Below are 14971 nucleotides of genomic sequence, written 5' to 3'. Positions count from 1 at the left end.
TCTTATCTCATCTATTGCCCTAACAGTTACTCTTGAGTAGCATTTAGTCCCCATCAGCATGCAAGTACTCACATACGCATGGTGCTGTACATCCTATTGCAGATGTCCCTGATGTCCTCATCATCCTTTGTATCTCCAGACACATCCTGCAACAGCTCCCCCACAGCTTCAAACAAGTCGTCCTCTGATTCAAAATCTGAGCGTCCACTGTCTAGGACATCTACTCATTGGAGAAAGGAAAGACAATGATCGTGTGGGCTGGGTGACAAGGACAATGAAGAGGAGTAATTTAGTGATTTACCAAAGAAACATCACTGACATATTAGCCTAGATTAATTAGAACAAAGGTTTAAAGTGATTGTAAAGTTTAATGCTTTAAAGCCCAGTATTTAAAAATAATCTTAAAAAACAGGGGCACTTTAAGTCATTAAACTTTACAATGACGCTTCTTTTTAAAAATACTTACAATTTTGTTACGGTAAACATACCGCCGATCCTCCGCCCGCATCTCCTTCTGTATTTAGCATATCAATAATGAATCTGGCTTCCTCCAATTGTTGCATGCCCCACAAGCTGGACACCAAAGGGGGCAAGCAACAATTGGAGGAAGCCAGATTCATTATTGATATGCTAAATACAGAAGGAGATGCAGGCGGAGGATCGGCGGTATGTTTACCGTAACAAAATGGTAACTGGTAAGTATTTAAAAAAAGAAGCGTCTTTGTAAAGTTTAATGAATTAAAATGCCCATGTTTAAGATTATTTTTTAGATACTGGGCTTTAAATCATTACACTTTACAATCACTTTAATTAATATTTTCTGTAATAAAGTATTTCATTCTTATACATTTAAAGAAGAATTTGAGAGATGTATCTCATTGGAGGGTTATACCACGCTACAGTTTATTGTTTATTCTCAAGAACTGAAATAAGATCTGATTTCAAGAAAATCCCATTGTGAGCACAGGCAATTGAATCACATAAACATCCCAAAAAATGTGGTCTGTCTTAAAAAAACATGAAACCCAAAGTTTTTCTTTCATAATCCAGATAGAGCATGTCATTTTAAACAACTTTCAAATTCCCTTCTATTATCTAATTTGCTTTGTTCGTTTGGTATCTTTTGTTGAAAATGATACCTAGGTAGGCTCAGGAGCAACAATGCACTACAGGAAACCAACTGCTGATTGTTGGCAGCACATAAATGCCTCCTGTCATTGGCTTACCTGATGTGTGTAGCTAGCTCCCACTAGTGCATTGCTGCTCATTCAACAAAAGCTAACCAAAAAAAAACTGATCATTGAAGTAAATTGGAAAGTTGCTTTAAATTGTATATTTTATCTAAATCATAAAAGAACATTTTTGGGTTTCTAATATGGACACCTAAAACAGATAAAAGAGCAATAACACCAATAAATACTACTACTTTGTTCTTCTAATATAAATAGTGACTGACGGCGTAAAACTAAAAAAATATTTTCTTCAACTAAATAATTAAACATGTCCTATTCATCAAAACAGTCTTCTTAAGATTGTAGAATTCTTAAAGTGAAGGTCCATTTTGAAGAATTAGTGCCCAGTTTTTAATAAACCTATTAAAAACAAGGGCACTTTAATTCATCAAAATTGACATTTCAATGTTTTCTTCAAAAACTTACCTTTTAATCCTGGCAGCCGCTCCAGCACTTCCTCCGCCGTCGCAAGCCGTCTTGGCGGGTCAGAAATGACGAATCCGGCTTTCTCCAATCACAGCGTTGCATCAGGCCAAGATTCCCCTGGGGGGGAAGCCGTGATTGGAGGAAGCCGGATTCGTAATTTCTGACGTCTGCAGAGGCTTCAGACGGCCGGGGGAATCACTGGAGCAGCATTCAGGATTAAAAGGTAAGTTTTTGAAGAAACCAGTGAAATGTCAATTTTGTTGAATTAAAGTCCCCTTGTTTTTAATAGGATTATTAAGAACCGGGCACTAATAAATCAAAATGCATGCATGCCTTGACAGAGCTAGGTTTGTTCAAAAATAAAAATAATATATTTGAAGATCCACGGAGTAGCTCAGTGATCACATTTTGTCACCCAGAAAGATCAGGGTTATTTCAATTGGTGAAACTTGTGGAAGGTACTTTAATTGACAAGGACAGATTTTTAGGACATTTGTAAAACGAACTTATAAAACGATGTACTGCTTAAAAACCAGAAACGCTGACATTGCAGATACTTTATTTTCAGTCTAACTGAAGTTTTAGCCTTACAGAGCAAATCATAGCATCGTGGTTAGGAAAACACATTGAGAAAGGTAACATGCACAAGATTACACAATTTCTATACAAGCTACTAGAAGCTAAAGTAGTAGTTTGCATCCATTTAAATTAGCTTTTGCGATCCACGAACACATATAACATATAGTGGGGGGGGGGGGAGACCCTTAAAAGGTTTGTCGATCCTCAATTGATTAACCTATTGGCTGTATGAGGGCTGTTACAAAATGCATTACAGCTTTTTGGTAGCTAAGGGGTTAAACCATGGGATGGATCTTTCCAAACCCTGCTTGTAATCAGTGTTGTAGATGTTTATATCTACACAACCAGGAGCCCAATAACTGCGTCCGATTTTTACCCGTCACGTATTGCAAGAGCTCGGAATCCAGCTGCGGAAACTCGTTCCTAAGGATGTCCACGAAGGTCGCCATGTTGGCCACACCGGCAACGCGCATGCGCAAAGGGAGACACGTACCGGAAAAACTAAGGATATTGGGAAGCGTAGTTCTCAGCTTACCTTGTCGCCGACATTTGCATCACAGCATCTCGGGAGCTGTAGTTCTGGGCTGTCTTTTTTTTTTATCGCAAAAGGGAGGTTGGCTGTTATATACGAGTCAGTCTTGTCAAATTTTGTATAAGGAACGCAGGAATCAGGATTGCGAAATAGGTTTCATTTGTAAATACGTCTTATGTGGTGACGAGTGTTAGCAAAATGCATCGTTGACGATATTTTTTAACACCCCACGTCACCTTATGTTAAAACACAGAATGATGCCTTTGCAACTAAGATTACACTGACAAATTGCACTGAGGGTAAAAATACTGGAGTGTAAAGACATCCTTTGCGTTTAGCTGCTACTCACATGTTTCCAGGCCACTAGCCTGTGTTTGTGGCACGGATCATTAGCATCCTCTCCTGCAGTAAGCAATGTATATGTTTCTGATGATGCTGAAGATAGCTCCTTATTCGGCCAGCTTCTTATTCGAAGATTGAAGTTAGCTTATTCACCAGCATTGTTCATGAAAGTAATTATTTATTAAACAACAATTACCAAAGTTAATATGATATTAATCATGAAATTTTGCACCAAACGTGGCACCATCATTTCCATTTATTTCAATGGGAAATTCTGAATAAGGTACTAATCTTTTACTGTTGGCTCACTCACATTTGGCTTTTTTTATACTAATTGGGCATCCCTCTATATAAAAAAAATTCAATCTAGCCTGAGCCAAATGATATTGATTATATAATATGGCACCAAACCTGGTACCCTGATTTCCATGCATTGCAATGGGAGATTCTAAATAAGTAACCAAGCATTTACTCTATTAAAACCATCTTGGCTCACTCACATTTGGCTTGTTTTATGCTAATTGGGCATTCCTCTATATAAAAAAGTTAAAATTAGGTTGAGCCAAATGATATTGATCATATAATATGGCATCAAACTTGGCACCCTAGCATCCATGCATTTCAATGGGGAATTCTGAATAAGTAACCAATCTTTTACTCTATTAAAACCATCTTGGCACACTCACATTTGGTTTGTTTTATGCTAATTGGGCATCCCTTTATATAAAAAAAAATGTAAATCTAGCCTGAGCCAAATGATATTGATCATATATAATATGGCATCAAACTTGGCACCCTAGCATCCATGCATTTCAATGGAAAATTCTGAATAAGTAACCAAGCTTTTACTCTATTACAACCATCTTGGCTCACTCACATTTGGATTGTTTTATTCTAATTGGGCATCCCTCTATATAAAAAATTAAATCTAGCCTGAGCAAAATGATATTGATCATATAATATGGCATGAAACCTGGCACTCTAGCATCCATGCATTTCAATGGGAGATTCTGAATAAGTAACCAAGCTTTTACTCTATGAAATCCATCTTGGCTCACTAACATTTGGCTTGTTTTATGCTAATTGGGCATCCCTCTATATAAAAAAATTCAAACTAGCCTGAGCCAAATGATATTGATCATATAATATGGCATCAAACCTGGCACCCTAGCATCCATGCATATCAATGGGAAATTCTGAATAAGTAACCAAGCTTTTATTCTATTAAAACCATTTTTCCTCACTCACATTTGGCTTGTTTTATACTAATTGGGCATCCCTCTATATAAAAAAATTAAATCTAGCCTGAGCCAAATGATATTGATCAAATAATATGGCACCAAACCTGGTACCCTAATTCCCATGCATTTCAATGGGAGATTCTGAATAAGTAACCAAGCATTTACTCTATTAAAACCATCTTGACTCACTCACATTTGGCTTGTTTTATACTAATTGGGCATCCCTCTATATAAAAAAAACAATCTAGCCTGAGCTAAATTATATTGATCAGATAATATGCCACCAAACCTGGTACCATAATTTCCATGCAGTTCAATGGGGGATTCTGAATAAGTAACCAAGCTTTTACTCTATTAAAACCATCCTGGCTCACTCACATTTGACTTGTTTGTGCTAATTGGGCATCCCTCTATATAAAACAAATCAATCTAGCCTGAGCCAAATGTTATTGATCATATAATATGGCATCAAACCTGGCACCCTAGCATCTATACCAGATCTACCTTAATTAGGCAAAAAAAAAAAAAAAAAAAGAGCTAGAAGAACTACATATAAAACACATCCAGACAAGGTCCACTAATCTCACAAACTCAAAAAAGAAGAAATTGACAAACTACTAGAAGAAGAAGCTATGTCATTCATCCGAGTGTTGGATGCACATTACTTTACTTATGCCAATAAACCTGATCGTATGCTCCCTAGGAAGAGGTAAAGTAACTAATAATTCCCTAAATATTGCAAATATTTTTGCAGATTTCTTTCAAAACCTATACCATTTAAAAACGGATCAGACAAAAAAACCGGGCTTCACAAATTAACTCTTCTAGAACATTGTGACCTTCCTAAACTTAACTCAGATGACATAGAGGCTCTTAATTCCCCCATAATTGCTCAAGAAATTCCCCTTGCTATTAAACATATTAAAAGCTCCAAAGCCCCAGGTCCAGATGGCTTTTCAGGCTGTTTCTATAAAAAGTTTCTTACAGAATTAATCCCTCGACTAACATCATCGTTTAATTAGTTATTACACGGTGGAAAAATCCCTCCCAAACTATTAGAAGTCAGAATTTGTGTTGTCCCTAAATCAGGGAAAAATAAAATTCACTATAAAAACTATAGGCCAATCTCCATGATTAATCAGGACCTGAAACTATTCACAAAGATACTAACAGTCAGACTGAACCCATTTATGACAAAATTTATCTCTAGCGACCAAGTAGGATTCATTAAAGATCGAGAAGCCCCTGACAATGTATGAAAAGTTATAGATTTGGTTGACTTTGTCACAAGCAACAAAATGCCTTCTCTGTTCCTCTTTCTGGGTACAATGGGATTACATACTTTCAACTCTGAGCCACTTTGGGATAGAGGGTAATTTTTTAAAAGCTATACAAACTATTTATACTCGCCCAACAGCATTCCTGAAGATAGCAGGGTATCAATCACAAAAAATTAAAATACATAACGGTACTAGACAAGGCTTCCCACTCTCACCACTCTTGTTTGCACTATGCATAGAACCACTAGGGACAAGCATTAGGAAAAATAGGGATATCTCAGGTATCCAAGTGGGCAGTACGGTACATAAGCTATCTTTGTTCGCTGACAATGTCATACTAACCATAACAAAACCATTGTTATCTCTTCCCCCTTTATATGAATTGCTATCAAAGTTTGGTATACTGCCAGGCTAAAAAATAAATAATGACAAATGTAAGGCGCTTGAAATTCACATCCCCCAACACACAAAAAAATTATTGGAGATTAATTTTGACTTCAAATGGGCAAAAGAAGCAATAAAATACCTGGGAGTATTTATCCCTAAACACATTGACAAACTATACAAACTCAACTATTTCTAGCATACTTCCAAGCGGCAAGATATTGCCCAACAGCCTTATGGAATCAGGCCGACAATCAGATAGCCTGGGTGCAATTAGAGGGCGAAATGATAGATCTAAACCCTATCTACCAACTGTTATGGATCCCCACAAAAGACAGGAAACAATCATGGCTACAATACGTCTCAATAACTTACTCTATCATACTATGGGACACACTAAATAATAAATTTAACCTAATCACAAAAAAATCAAGGGCTACCCCCCTTATCAACATTTTAATCTCAGTCAGAAATATGGGCTAACAAAGGCCTTTACCACATAACAGACGCATTAAGGGGAAACAAACTTCTAACCTACGAACAATACAGAGATCTACCACCAATACTTCCAAACTCATGGTTTCATTACCTCCAACTCACCTCATGGAAACATGAAATTTGTAATCCCCAAATATGTTCAGCTGACAACTTTTTTGAGACTTTGTGTATCTCTCCCAGAAGATTAAAAGGAGCAATATTAGGCCTATATTATGTGTTAAATACTGAGTCCCCTACCAACAAACTAAAATGCATTTAAAAGTAGGAAGAAGAAGATGGGTTATTTTCAAAAGACAACAAAGAAATCCTAAGTAGAGGCCTAGCATGTTCTTATAGTGCTAATCTAAAGGATAATTATATCAAAGTGGAATACAGGTGGTACCTACACCCAAGCAGATTCAGACACGCAACCAATAATACTGAGACTTCACAGTCACATAATTGTTATAGAGGATGCCCTGTAGAAGGAACGTATACACATATGTGGTGGACTTGCCCTAAAATAAGCTGGGTGTGGGAATCCATAAACAACTTACTGAGTAAAGTCTTTGATACCAGAATCGAGCTTACTAAGGAACAAGCACTGTTACATTTTCCAATTGATGGTCTAGCAAAATATTCACTGAAGCTAACATGGCTAATCTGTACAGCTGTAAAGACCCTTATTGCAAAACACTAGAAATCCTCGATCCCCCACTTCCAAATAGTATTAAATAAAATAACATTTTATTACCAAATGGCTGACATCCTTGATAATAGGCCATAATATGCAAACATTTGGGAAGATTGGATTATTTGGGAAGACACAGAAAGATTACAAAATAGACCCAGTCTGCAGAGACCTACAATAGAGTAAACACATTATATTTTCTTTCAGGATGTCCATGGGTGACCAACTGACCCTATTTCCCTCCCCCTTTCTCTTCATCTGCACCCTCTCTCTACCTTTTTATTTTCAAACTATATTTCTTTCCCTTCATTATCAGTGTACTATCTTAAAATCAGTACTATCTTAAAATCAGTTGTGATGTGACTGCAACAGAGAATAAAAAGACAGACAAGAATATACTTACCAAAAGCTTTCATAAGTACTAGATAGCATACACCTCAACACTCCCCTTTTCTTTTTTTTCTGAAGTTAGGAAGAACCTTTTCTTTTATTATGTATATGTTGTCTCTTCCTGCTTATTGAGGATGCTCTGTGATGTATATGTATAGTTTCACATCATTTGTCGGTGTTTAAGTTTGAATGTTGTCAGGGTATGGCTGAGTGACATTAGAGATTATATATATATATATATATATATATATATATATATATATATATATATATATATATATATATATATATATATATATATACCTATATATGATAAGATAAAATAATATGTATATGAAACTCTGGCTAAAGTTGCATTCAATTCTAAAATCAAACTTTTCAGCCCAGACCTCTATACATTCAATACACAGATTGCTGCTTTGATGTATTTCTAAATAACTCAATTCAAATAATTGCCCTGATACTTACCTAGTTCAGGATGCCCCTGGGGTGAGAGAGACACAATTCTTCACTTTAGTTCAGATAAGCTAGCAGAATCTCGAGGATGTGGTAATTAACACAGGCATGTTGATAAACAAATGATTAATCACTGAACCTCTCTGAGCAAATTAAATACAGAGATATCCAGACGTTACGTCGCTATTGAATAACAAAGAAAAACTTTTAAGACCTGTGTATTTTGAAAGCATAAGACTTTACAAGCTTAATTACTTGTGTTTAAGTCATATAGTAAAATTTTCAGTTATGGTGTACCTCAGTATTGTATAAATGTATATTTATGGATCTGAGAGAAATGCCTAACAGCAACATATTAGATGAGTATCTGCTGAATTGAGTGGTTAGCTATATTAGTGAATTTAAAATGTTTTGCAAATTCTCAAAATAACAACATCTGTTTTTTTGTTTTTCAGAATCTGGTATGAAAGTAAGGTTTTGAAATTATATTACTAGGATAACCCATCCAGTATTTAACATAGATTTGAGTCCATATTTTTAAACATTATTAAGACGTAAAGCGATGAAAAGGAAATATGAATCAAATAAATATATCTGTATATTTAATTACTACATAGTTATAATTGAATGCATATAATATACTAAATATGATGTGAAGTGAATATATAACTGTATTTATATTAAAATGGAATAATAATCAAATGTAAATATAGCTGTACTACGATTAATTACATCAGACTGCTACTCACAAGGTATGTATGTGATATTAAGATGATAACTGGAAAAGGTGACTAGGAAAATGCAAAGTAATACCAGGATATTAAGTGCTATGATTCTATGAAGATCACATAATTAACAGTATACTGTAATTACTTACTAATATAATACTAGAAATATACCCATGTTTAGTATCAATAGATACATGCTAAATTATATCATATAGGACATATATACTGAACAAATAGTTTATTAAAGATAGGAAATTATAGAGAAATTAAATGTACATTTCTATAAAAATATAGATATCTTTAAGCAGTTAAAATTTTGCCAACAAAGCTACATTTCATTGTCTGTTGCCCTCCGGTGTTTGATATGGGAATTACAGCCAGAGAAATTCAATTTAAAGGGACAGTCTAATCAAAATTAAACTTTCATAATTGAGATAGGGCATGAAATTTTAAACAACTTTCCAATTGACTTTTATCATTACATTTGCTTTGTTCCCTTGGTGGTATTTTTGAAAAGCTAAACCTAGGTAGGCTCAAACTGATTTCTAAACTGTTGAAAACCGCCTCTTAGCTCAGAGCATTTTGAAAGTTTTTCACAGTTAGACAGTACTAGTTCATGTGTGTCATATAGGTAACATTGTGCTCACTCCCGTGGAGTTATTTAGGAGTCTGCACTGATTGACTAAACTGCATGTCTTTCAAAAGCACTGAGATAAGGGGGCAGTCTGCAGAGGCTTAGATACAAGGTAATCACAAAGGTAAAAAATATATTAATATAACTGTGTTGGTTATGCAAAACTGGGGAATGAGTAATAAAGGGATTATCTATCTTTTTAAACAATAAAAAATCTGGTGTAGACTTTCCCTTTAAGGAAATTGAATAACTTTTCCCAATAATAGGGTGACAATATTGCCGCTTTAAAAAGGGACTCATATGAAAAATACATATGTCAGGGTTGTTTTCAGGGCTGTTTAAATAAACGTTTTGTAAAAGAACCCTGACATATGTATTTTTCATATGTGTCCCTTTTTAAAGCGGCAATAGGGTCACCCTACCCAATAACCAATGAGAGACAAGCTCCAAATAAGGGTGTACCCAAATTTCACCATTGATTAGAAAAGAGGTGGGTTTTATCACAGAGATAAAAACTCTGCCACAGGAAGTAAAAGGGGCTTTTTGCTGCTTAAAGGGACATAATACTCATATGCTAAATCACTTGAAACTGATGCAGTATAACTGTAAAAAGCTGACAGGAAGGGGGGCGGAGCCGGAAGCTGCCATGAGTGCAGTGTAAATCCGGAGCTCCGTGCACTATGCCCGGACTAACCGATAAAATTTGGTGATCACTGATCAAAACACACAAAAAAGGGCAGATATGGATATCTGAATTCTCACTGATGCGGCAGAAGTTATTTGCGATGCAGAAGAGATAGCAGAACTGCATTTACAGACTTTGGCGCTTCGCAACTCACAAAACTACGCCATTGCTGCCACCGGAAGTAAGGCTAAAGGGCTGTTCCCACTATCTAAGCAAGGACGGTGACGGTGTTTACCGGAGGATACCAGGTAACCCAGCTCCATATAGCATCAGCTGCGCACTGTATTAGCCCTACCGATCCTGTGCAGATACCGGGCTGCTGGATACAAGACCTCAATAGAAGGGGGTGAGGTCGCGCTATGGGGCGATATTCTCCCCGTTAACTATGGGACACTGATTTATCTGTCTAGCGGTCTGGTATGGCTGCACAACACACAGTTAGCATTGAATTGACACCGGAATAGCCAAACTGGGATAACAGCTAGCTTGTTCACTATATGGGGATATCGCTTTATCATTGACTTTTTTTTTGCTGCCATCTACTGACAGACAGCATAACTTATACAATTGCATGTCAAAGGAGGAGGAAAACAAGCCGCTGGTAGCAACGTAAGAACTGTTTAACCCTTCTTATACCAAAAGAAACATACAGCACAAGCAGGGTTAATCCCCTTAACTACTGTCCAAATTGCTGACATCCGCTGGCGCTCAATATGGCTGCTAGACGTGTGATTAGAGCTGAGAAGTCAACTAAACTAGCACCCATTAAAACACTGCCTATGACTTCTTTCCTGCAAAATGCTGACTCAAGGGAGATCTCTCACACAGATATCAATCAGGGGGAACAATCTCCAAATCAAGTTACACAACTTAGCAAGACGCCCCAAACCCCAGAATCACAACTCCCTGCTTCCTTACTCAGTAATCTACCCTCAAAACAGGATATTGCAGACATAGTCCGCACCTGTATAAGAGAAGAACTGGCAGCAATGTCACAAGACATTCACGCACTGGGATTCCAGGTAGAATCGCTAGAGAATAACCACGAACAACTTAAAGAAGAGGTTTCTACTCTGACAGAGCAAGTAACATCACAACAAGAGGTCATTAATGGCCTCCAAGAGAAACTTGAGGACTTGGAGAACCGCAGTAGGCGGAAGAACCTGAGAATCAGAGGAGTCCCTGAGGATGTCCTGCCACGTGATTTCCCAGTCTACCTACCTGCTCTGTTCCAGCATGTGAAAGAAACGTCACATACAACAGATATACAGTGGGTAAGGGCGCACAGAGCTCTTCGCCCAAGGCCCCCGGATAATGCCCCACCTAGGGATATCATCATTAGATTCAAGAACTTTCTAGAGAAGGAAATGATTCTGAATCAATCTCGTAAGAATCAACCGATCAGATTCAGAGGGACGGTTCTTCAATTTTACCAGGATCTATCATATGAAACTCTCCAAAGGCGAAAGGAATTTTCACCGCTGACCACTACACTCAGGAACAAAAAGATCCCCTACAGATGGGGCTTCCCAGCGCAAATTTGGGTCCTAAGAAATAATTCTAGACTGATCTGCAGAACTCCAGAGGACATCCCTGACTTCTGCTCAACACTAGGACTCGATCCTATAGAACCAGAAGAGGCAACCATCACCAAGCAGCCTCCCACAAAGAGACCAAACAGACAGACATCGGCCTGGCACACAGTTTCCTCCAAAAAAGGGAAAGCTAATGTCTCACCAACAGGCCTGAAGGTTGCTGATCAGCTTAGTTCTACCAGTGTTACCTGAGTTGTAGGACTCCAATTTAGGTTTGAGATTTGAAGCTTTAATACAAGTTTTAATGCAAGTTTAATACCAGTTTTTTTTTTTTTTCTTTCCTCTTGCTCATTTATATCTGTAATACATGTGGTTTAAGATTTATTTTATGCATCAGCAGCAAATTTGGCCCACTGAAGCCCTTACTTTTTGAAGGGTGATTCCGCTGACATAGAATCCTCAGTCAAACTGTAAGCCACCCTGTCAACCTGGGATTTTCACGATTTTTGATTAGCACCTTTCATTACCGTCTTTATATTAATCCCTTATAGTACGGTTGATACCAGTAAGCTATTTTTTTTTTTTTTTTTTTTTTTTATTAATTCTATTTACCGAAGTCGATAACTTTCTAAAAGAAAATTTTTCGGGCTAGTAACTAACATCCCCATTAGTCTACTCTCGATATGCCCTACATTAGGACGAGAGGCTCTTATGTTTATGTTTATGTTTGTTTAACAATAGTTATTCTATCTTATTTTTTTAGTTATAATCTGTTTTTGTTCGCACTGTTTGTAATGTTAAAATTCAGTTTTACAGGACATGAAACTTGCAACATGACCAACTCAGGATCTTGCACCAGGAACCAGACCGCATTCCTCAACCAACTGGTACTCAAGTAGGTAAAATGACACAGTCCAAACGTAGTTACACACATCATTTGACCCTAGTGACACAAAATGCCAAGGGCTTAAATTCACCAGCCAAACGCTCTAAAGCAATGCTGGATCTTGCAAAACGACATGCAGATATTGTGTTTCTGCAGGAGACACATTTTAGACATAAAAGGGAACCCAAATTCTATGGGAAATTATATACTACACATTTTCATAGCTCTGGTCCTAGTAAAAAAGCAGGAGTTAGCATACTAATTAGAAAGGACCTTCCTTTCTCATTGACTCAGACGGAAAGAGATAGAGAAGGTAGATTCCTAGGCATTACAGGGCTACTATATGGCCGTCCTATAACCTTAGTGAACGTATATGCCCCAAATAACAATCAGACCCCTTTTTTCCGTAGTGCGTTCAGGAGAATACTTGATTTAGCAGTTGGTCCAATATATTTGGCAGGAGATTTCAACTTCCCTTTACAACCTACAAAAGACAGCTCTAACCCCAACATAACAGTGTCCAAAAAGACTTCCACATACTTGTGGAAAAATTTAAGAGAACTTAATCTGTACGATGTCTGGCGCCTAATCCATAACGACAAAAGAGACTACACTTTTTTTTCCCATCCAAACAAAACGCATAGTAGGCTAGATTATATATTCACTAACCAAAAAGGTCTCCCCTATGTTCACAAGTGTGAGCTTTCCCCTACCTCATGGTCTGACCACTCAGCAGTTAAATTACAATTCTCATGGCCTGAGACACCATCTGAACCATACATGTGGAAATTAGATGAAACCCTTTTACACGACCCGAAACATGTAGATATCCTTACCACACTCATATCGGAATATTTTAAATTCAATACTAACTCTATAGCAGACAACTTTAAAATTTGGGAGGCACATAAATGTGTTGTTCGTGGAGAATTAATAAAATTGAAAGCACAGGCAAGGCAAAAAGCTCGTTTATTGTATAAGGAATTATCTGAGACCTTTTTAAGACTTGATCATTCATTCAAATTAAATCCAACTGACCCCATAATAACACAAGAATATAACTCGGCGCGATTAGCTCTAGATACATTTTTAGATATAGAGCATCAAACACTCCGTAGGAAAACAAATAGCCTATTCCATTACGAGAGCAACAGAACAGGTAAACTTTTAGCTCGCGCATTAAAAAAAAAACGATTTAAGTCATTTATTTATGAAATCCAGGACCCCCAACATAAAACTACAGTAGTTACCACTAAAGACATTCTACAGACCTTTCAGGGGTATTATGCCAATCTTTACAACATAACTGACACATATCCTTCTGAGGAACACTTATCAAACCTTACTTCCTATATTGCGCACAGCCAGATCCCTAAAATCACTCAAGACCAATTAAAAGATTTAAATCTACCAATTTCATTACAAGAGTTAAAAAGCGCGATTACCTCACTACCCAAAGGGAAGAGCCCGGGCCCTGATGGTTTCTCTTCTAAATATTATAAAACCTTCTCTCCAATCCTAGTCCCAGTTCTCACTTCCCTCTTTAATGAAGTCTCTGAGAACAATCCTTTTCCTCCCTCAATGTTGGAAGCCCAAATCTCTATACTCCCCAAGCCGGGTAAACCCCCGACCATACCGGCAAACTTCAGGCCGATTTCTCTACTGAACGTAGACATCAAATTGTATGCTAAAATTATTGCGACCCGAATAAACACCCTTCTACCTTCCATAATCCATATAAACCAAGCTGGTTTCATACCAACACGCGAAACTAGAGACAACACTTCCAAAATTCTGACTTTAATGGAATATGCATACAAACAACAGGCCCCCTCCGCGTTCATATCTATGGATGCGGAGAAGGCCTTTGATAGGCTGGATTGGCTTTTTCTAAAACAAACCCTATTTGGGTTTGGATTTGATCAAGAAATGGTAGGAAAGATTTTTGCCCTTTATAATAAACCACAAGCTAGAATTAAGTTGAACGACACTACCTCTGATACATTACAGATTTCAAACGGAACCAGGCAGGGTTGCCCACTTTCACCGCTACTTTTTGTACTTTCAATGGAGATACTAGCTTCTTATGTGAGAAACAATGCAGACATTACAGGACACACTATAGGAAACACCGAATATAAAATAACATTATATGCGGATGACGTATTCGTCACTCTCACGAACCCTAACTCATCTATCCCTGCTCTCATGCAACTATTAAGGACATACGGTCATTATTCTAACCTGCGAATTAATGTCGCAAAATCGGAATTGCTGAGTGTTCATTTAGAACCTGCGACAATACAAAATATTCAAAAACAGTTCCACTTTAGAATTCAAGAGAAAGCAATAAAATATCTCGGCGTCTACCTGTCCCCAGCCCTGCAGGAAACGTTAACATTGAATTATGAAGCCCTTACAATACACATTACCTCCATGTTTAGAACATGGAGTGATAAATTTTTGTCTTGGC

General features: G+C 37.2%; 1 protein-coding gene across 1 annotated transcript in view; it reads right to left on the bottom strand.

The window, feature by feature from the left end:
• ABCF3 (ATP binding cassette subfamily F member 3) overlaps positions 1 to 2718 on the bottom strand; it is a 28428-nt gene extending 25710 nt beyond the window's left edge. The window contains exons 1-2 of the mRNA XM_053710333.1: positions 2614 to 2718; positions 73 to 220 (exon numbers count right to left, since the gene is read on the bottom strand). Coding sequence (XP_053566308.1) covers positions 73 to 220; positions 2614 to 2710 — 245 coding nt within the window. The 5' untranslated portion in view covers positions 2711 to 2718. The remainder of the gene's footprint in view (positions 1 to 72; positions 221 to 2613) is intronic.
• Positions 2719 to 14971: the final 12253 nt, after the last annotated feature.

Source organism: Bombina bombina, chromosome 4 (genome assembly GCF_027579735.1).
Source record: "Bombina bombina isolate aBomBom1 chromosome 4, aBomBom1.pri, whole genome shotgun sequence".
Taxonomy (NCBI): domain Eukaryota; kingdom Metazoa; phylum Chordata; class Amphibia; order Anura; family Bombinatoridae; genus Bombina; species Bombina bombina.
Note: the sequence above shows the minus strand (reverse complement) of the source record. Positions and strands in the feature narration are given on the sequence as shown.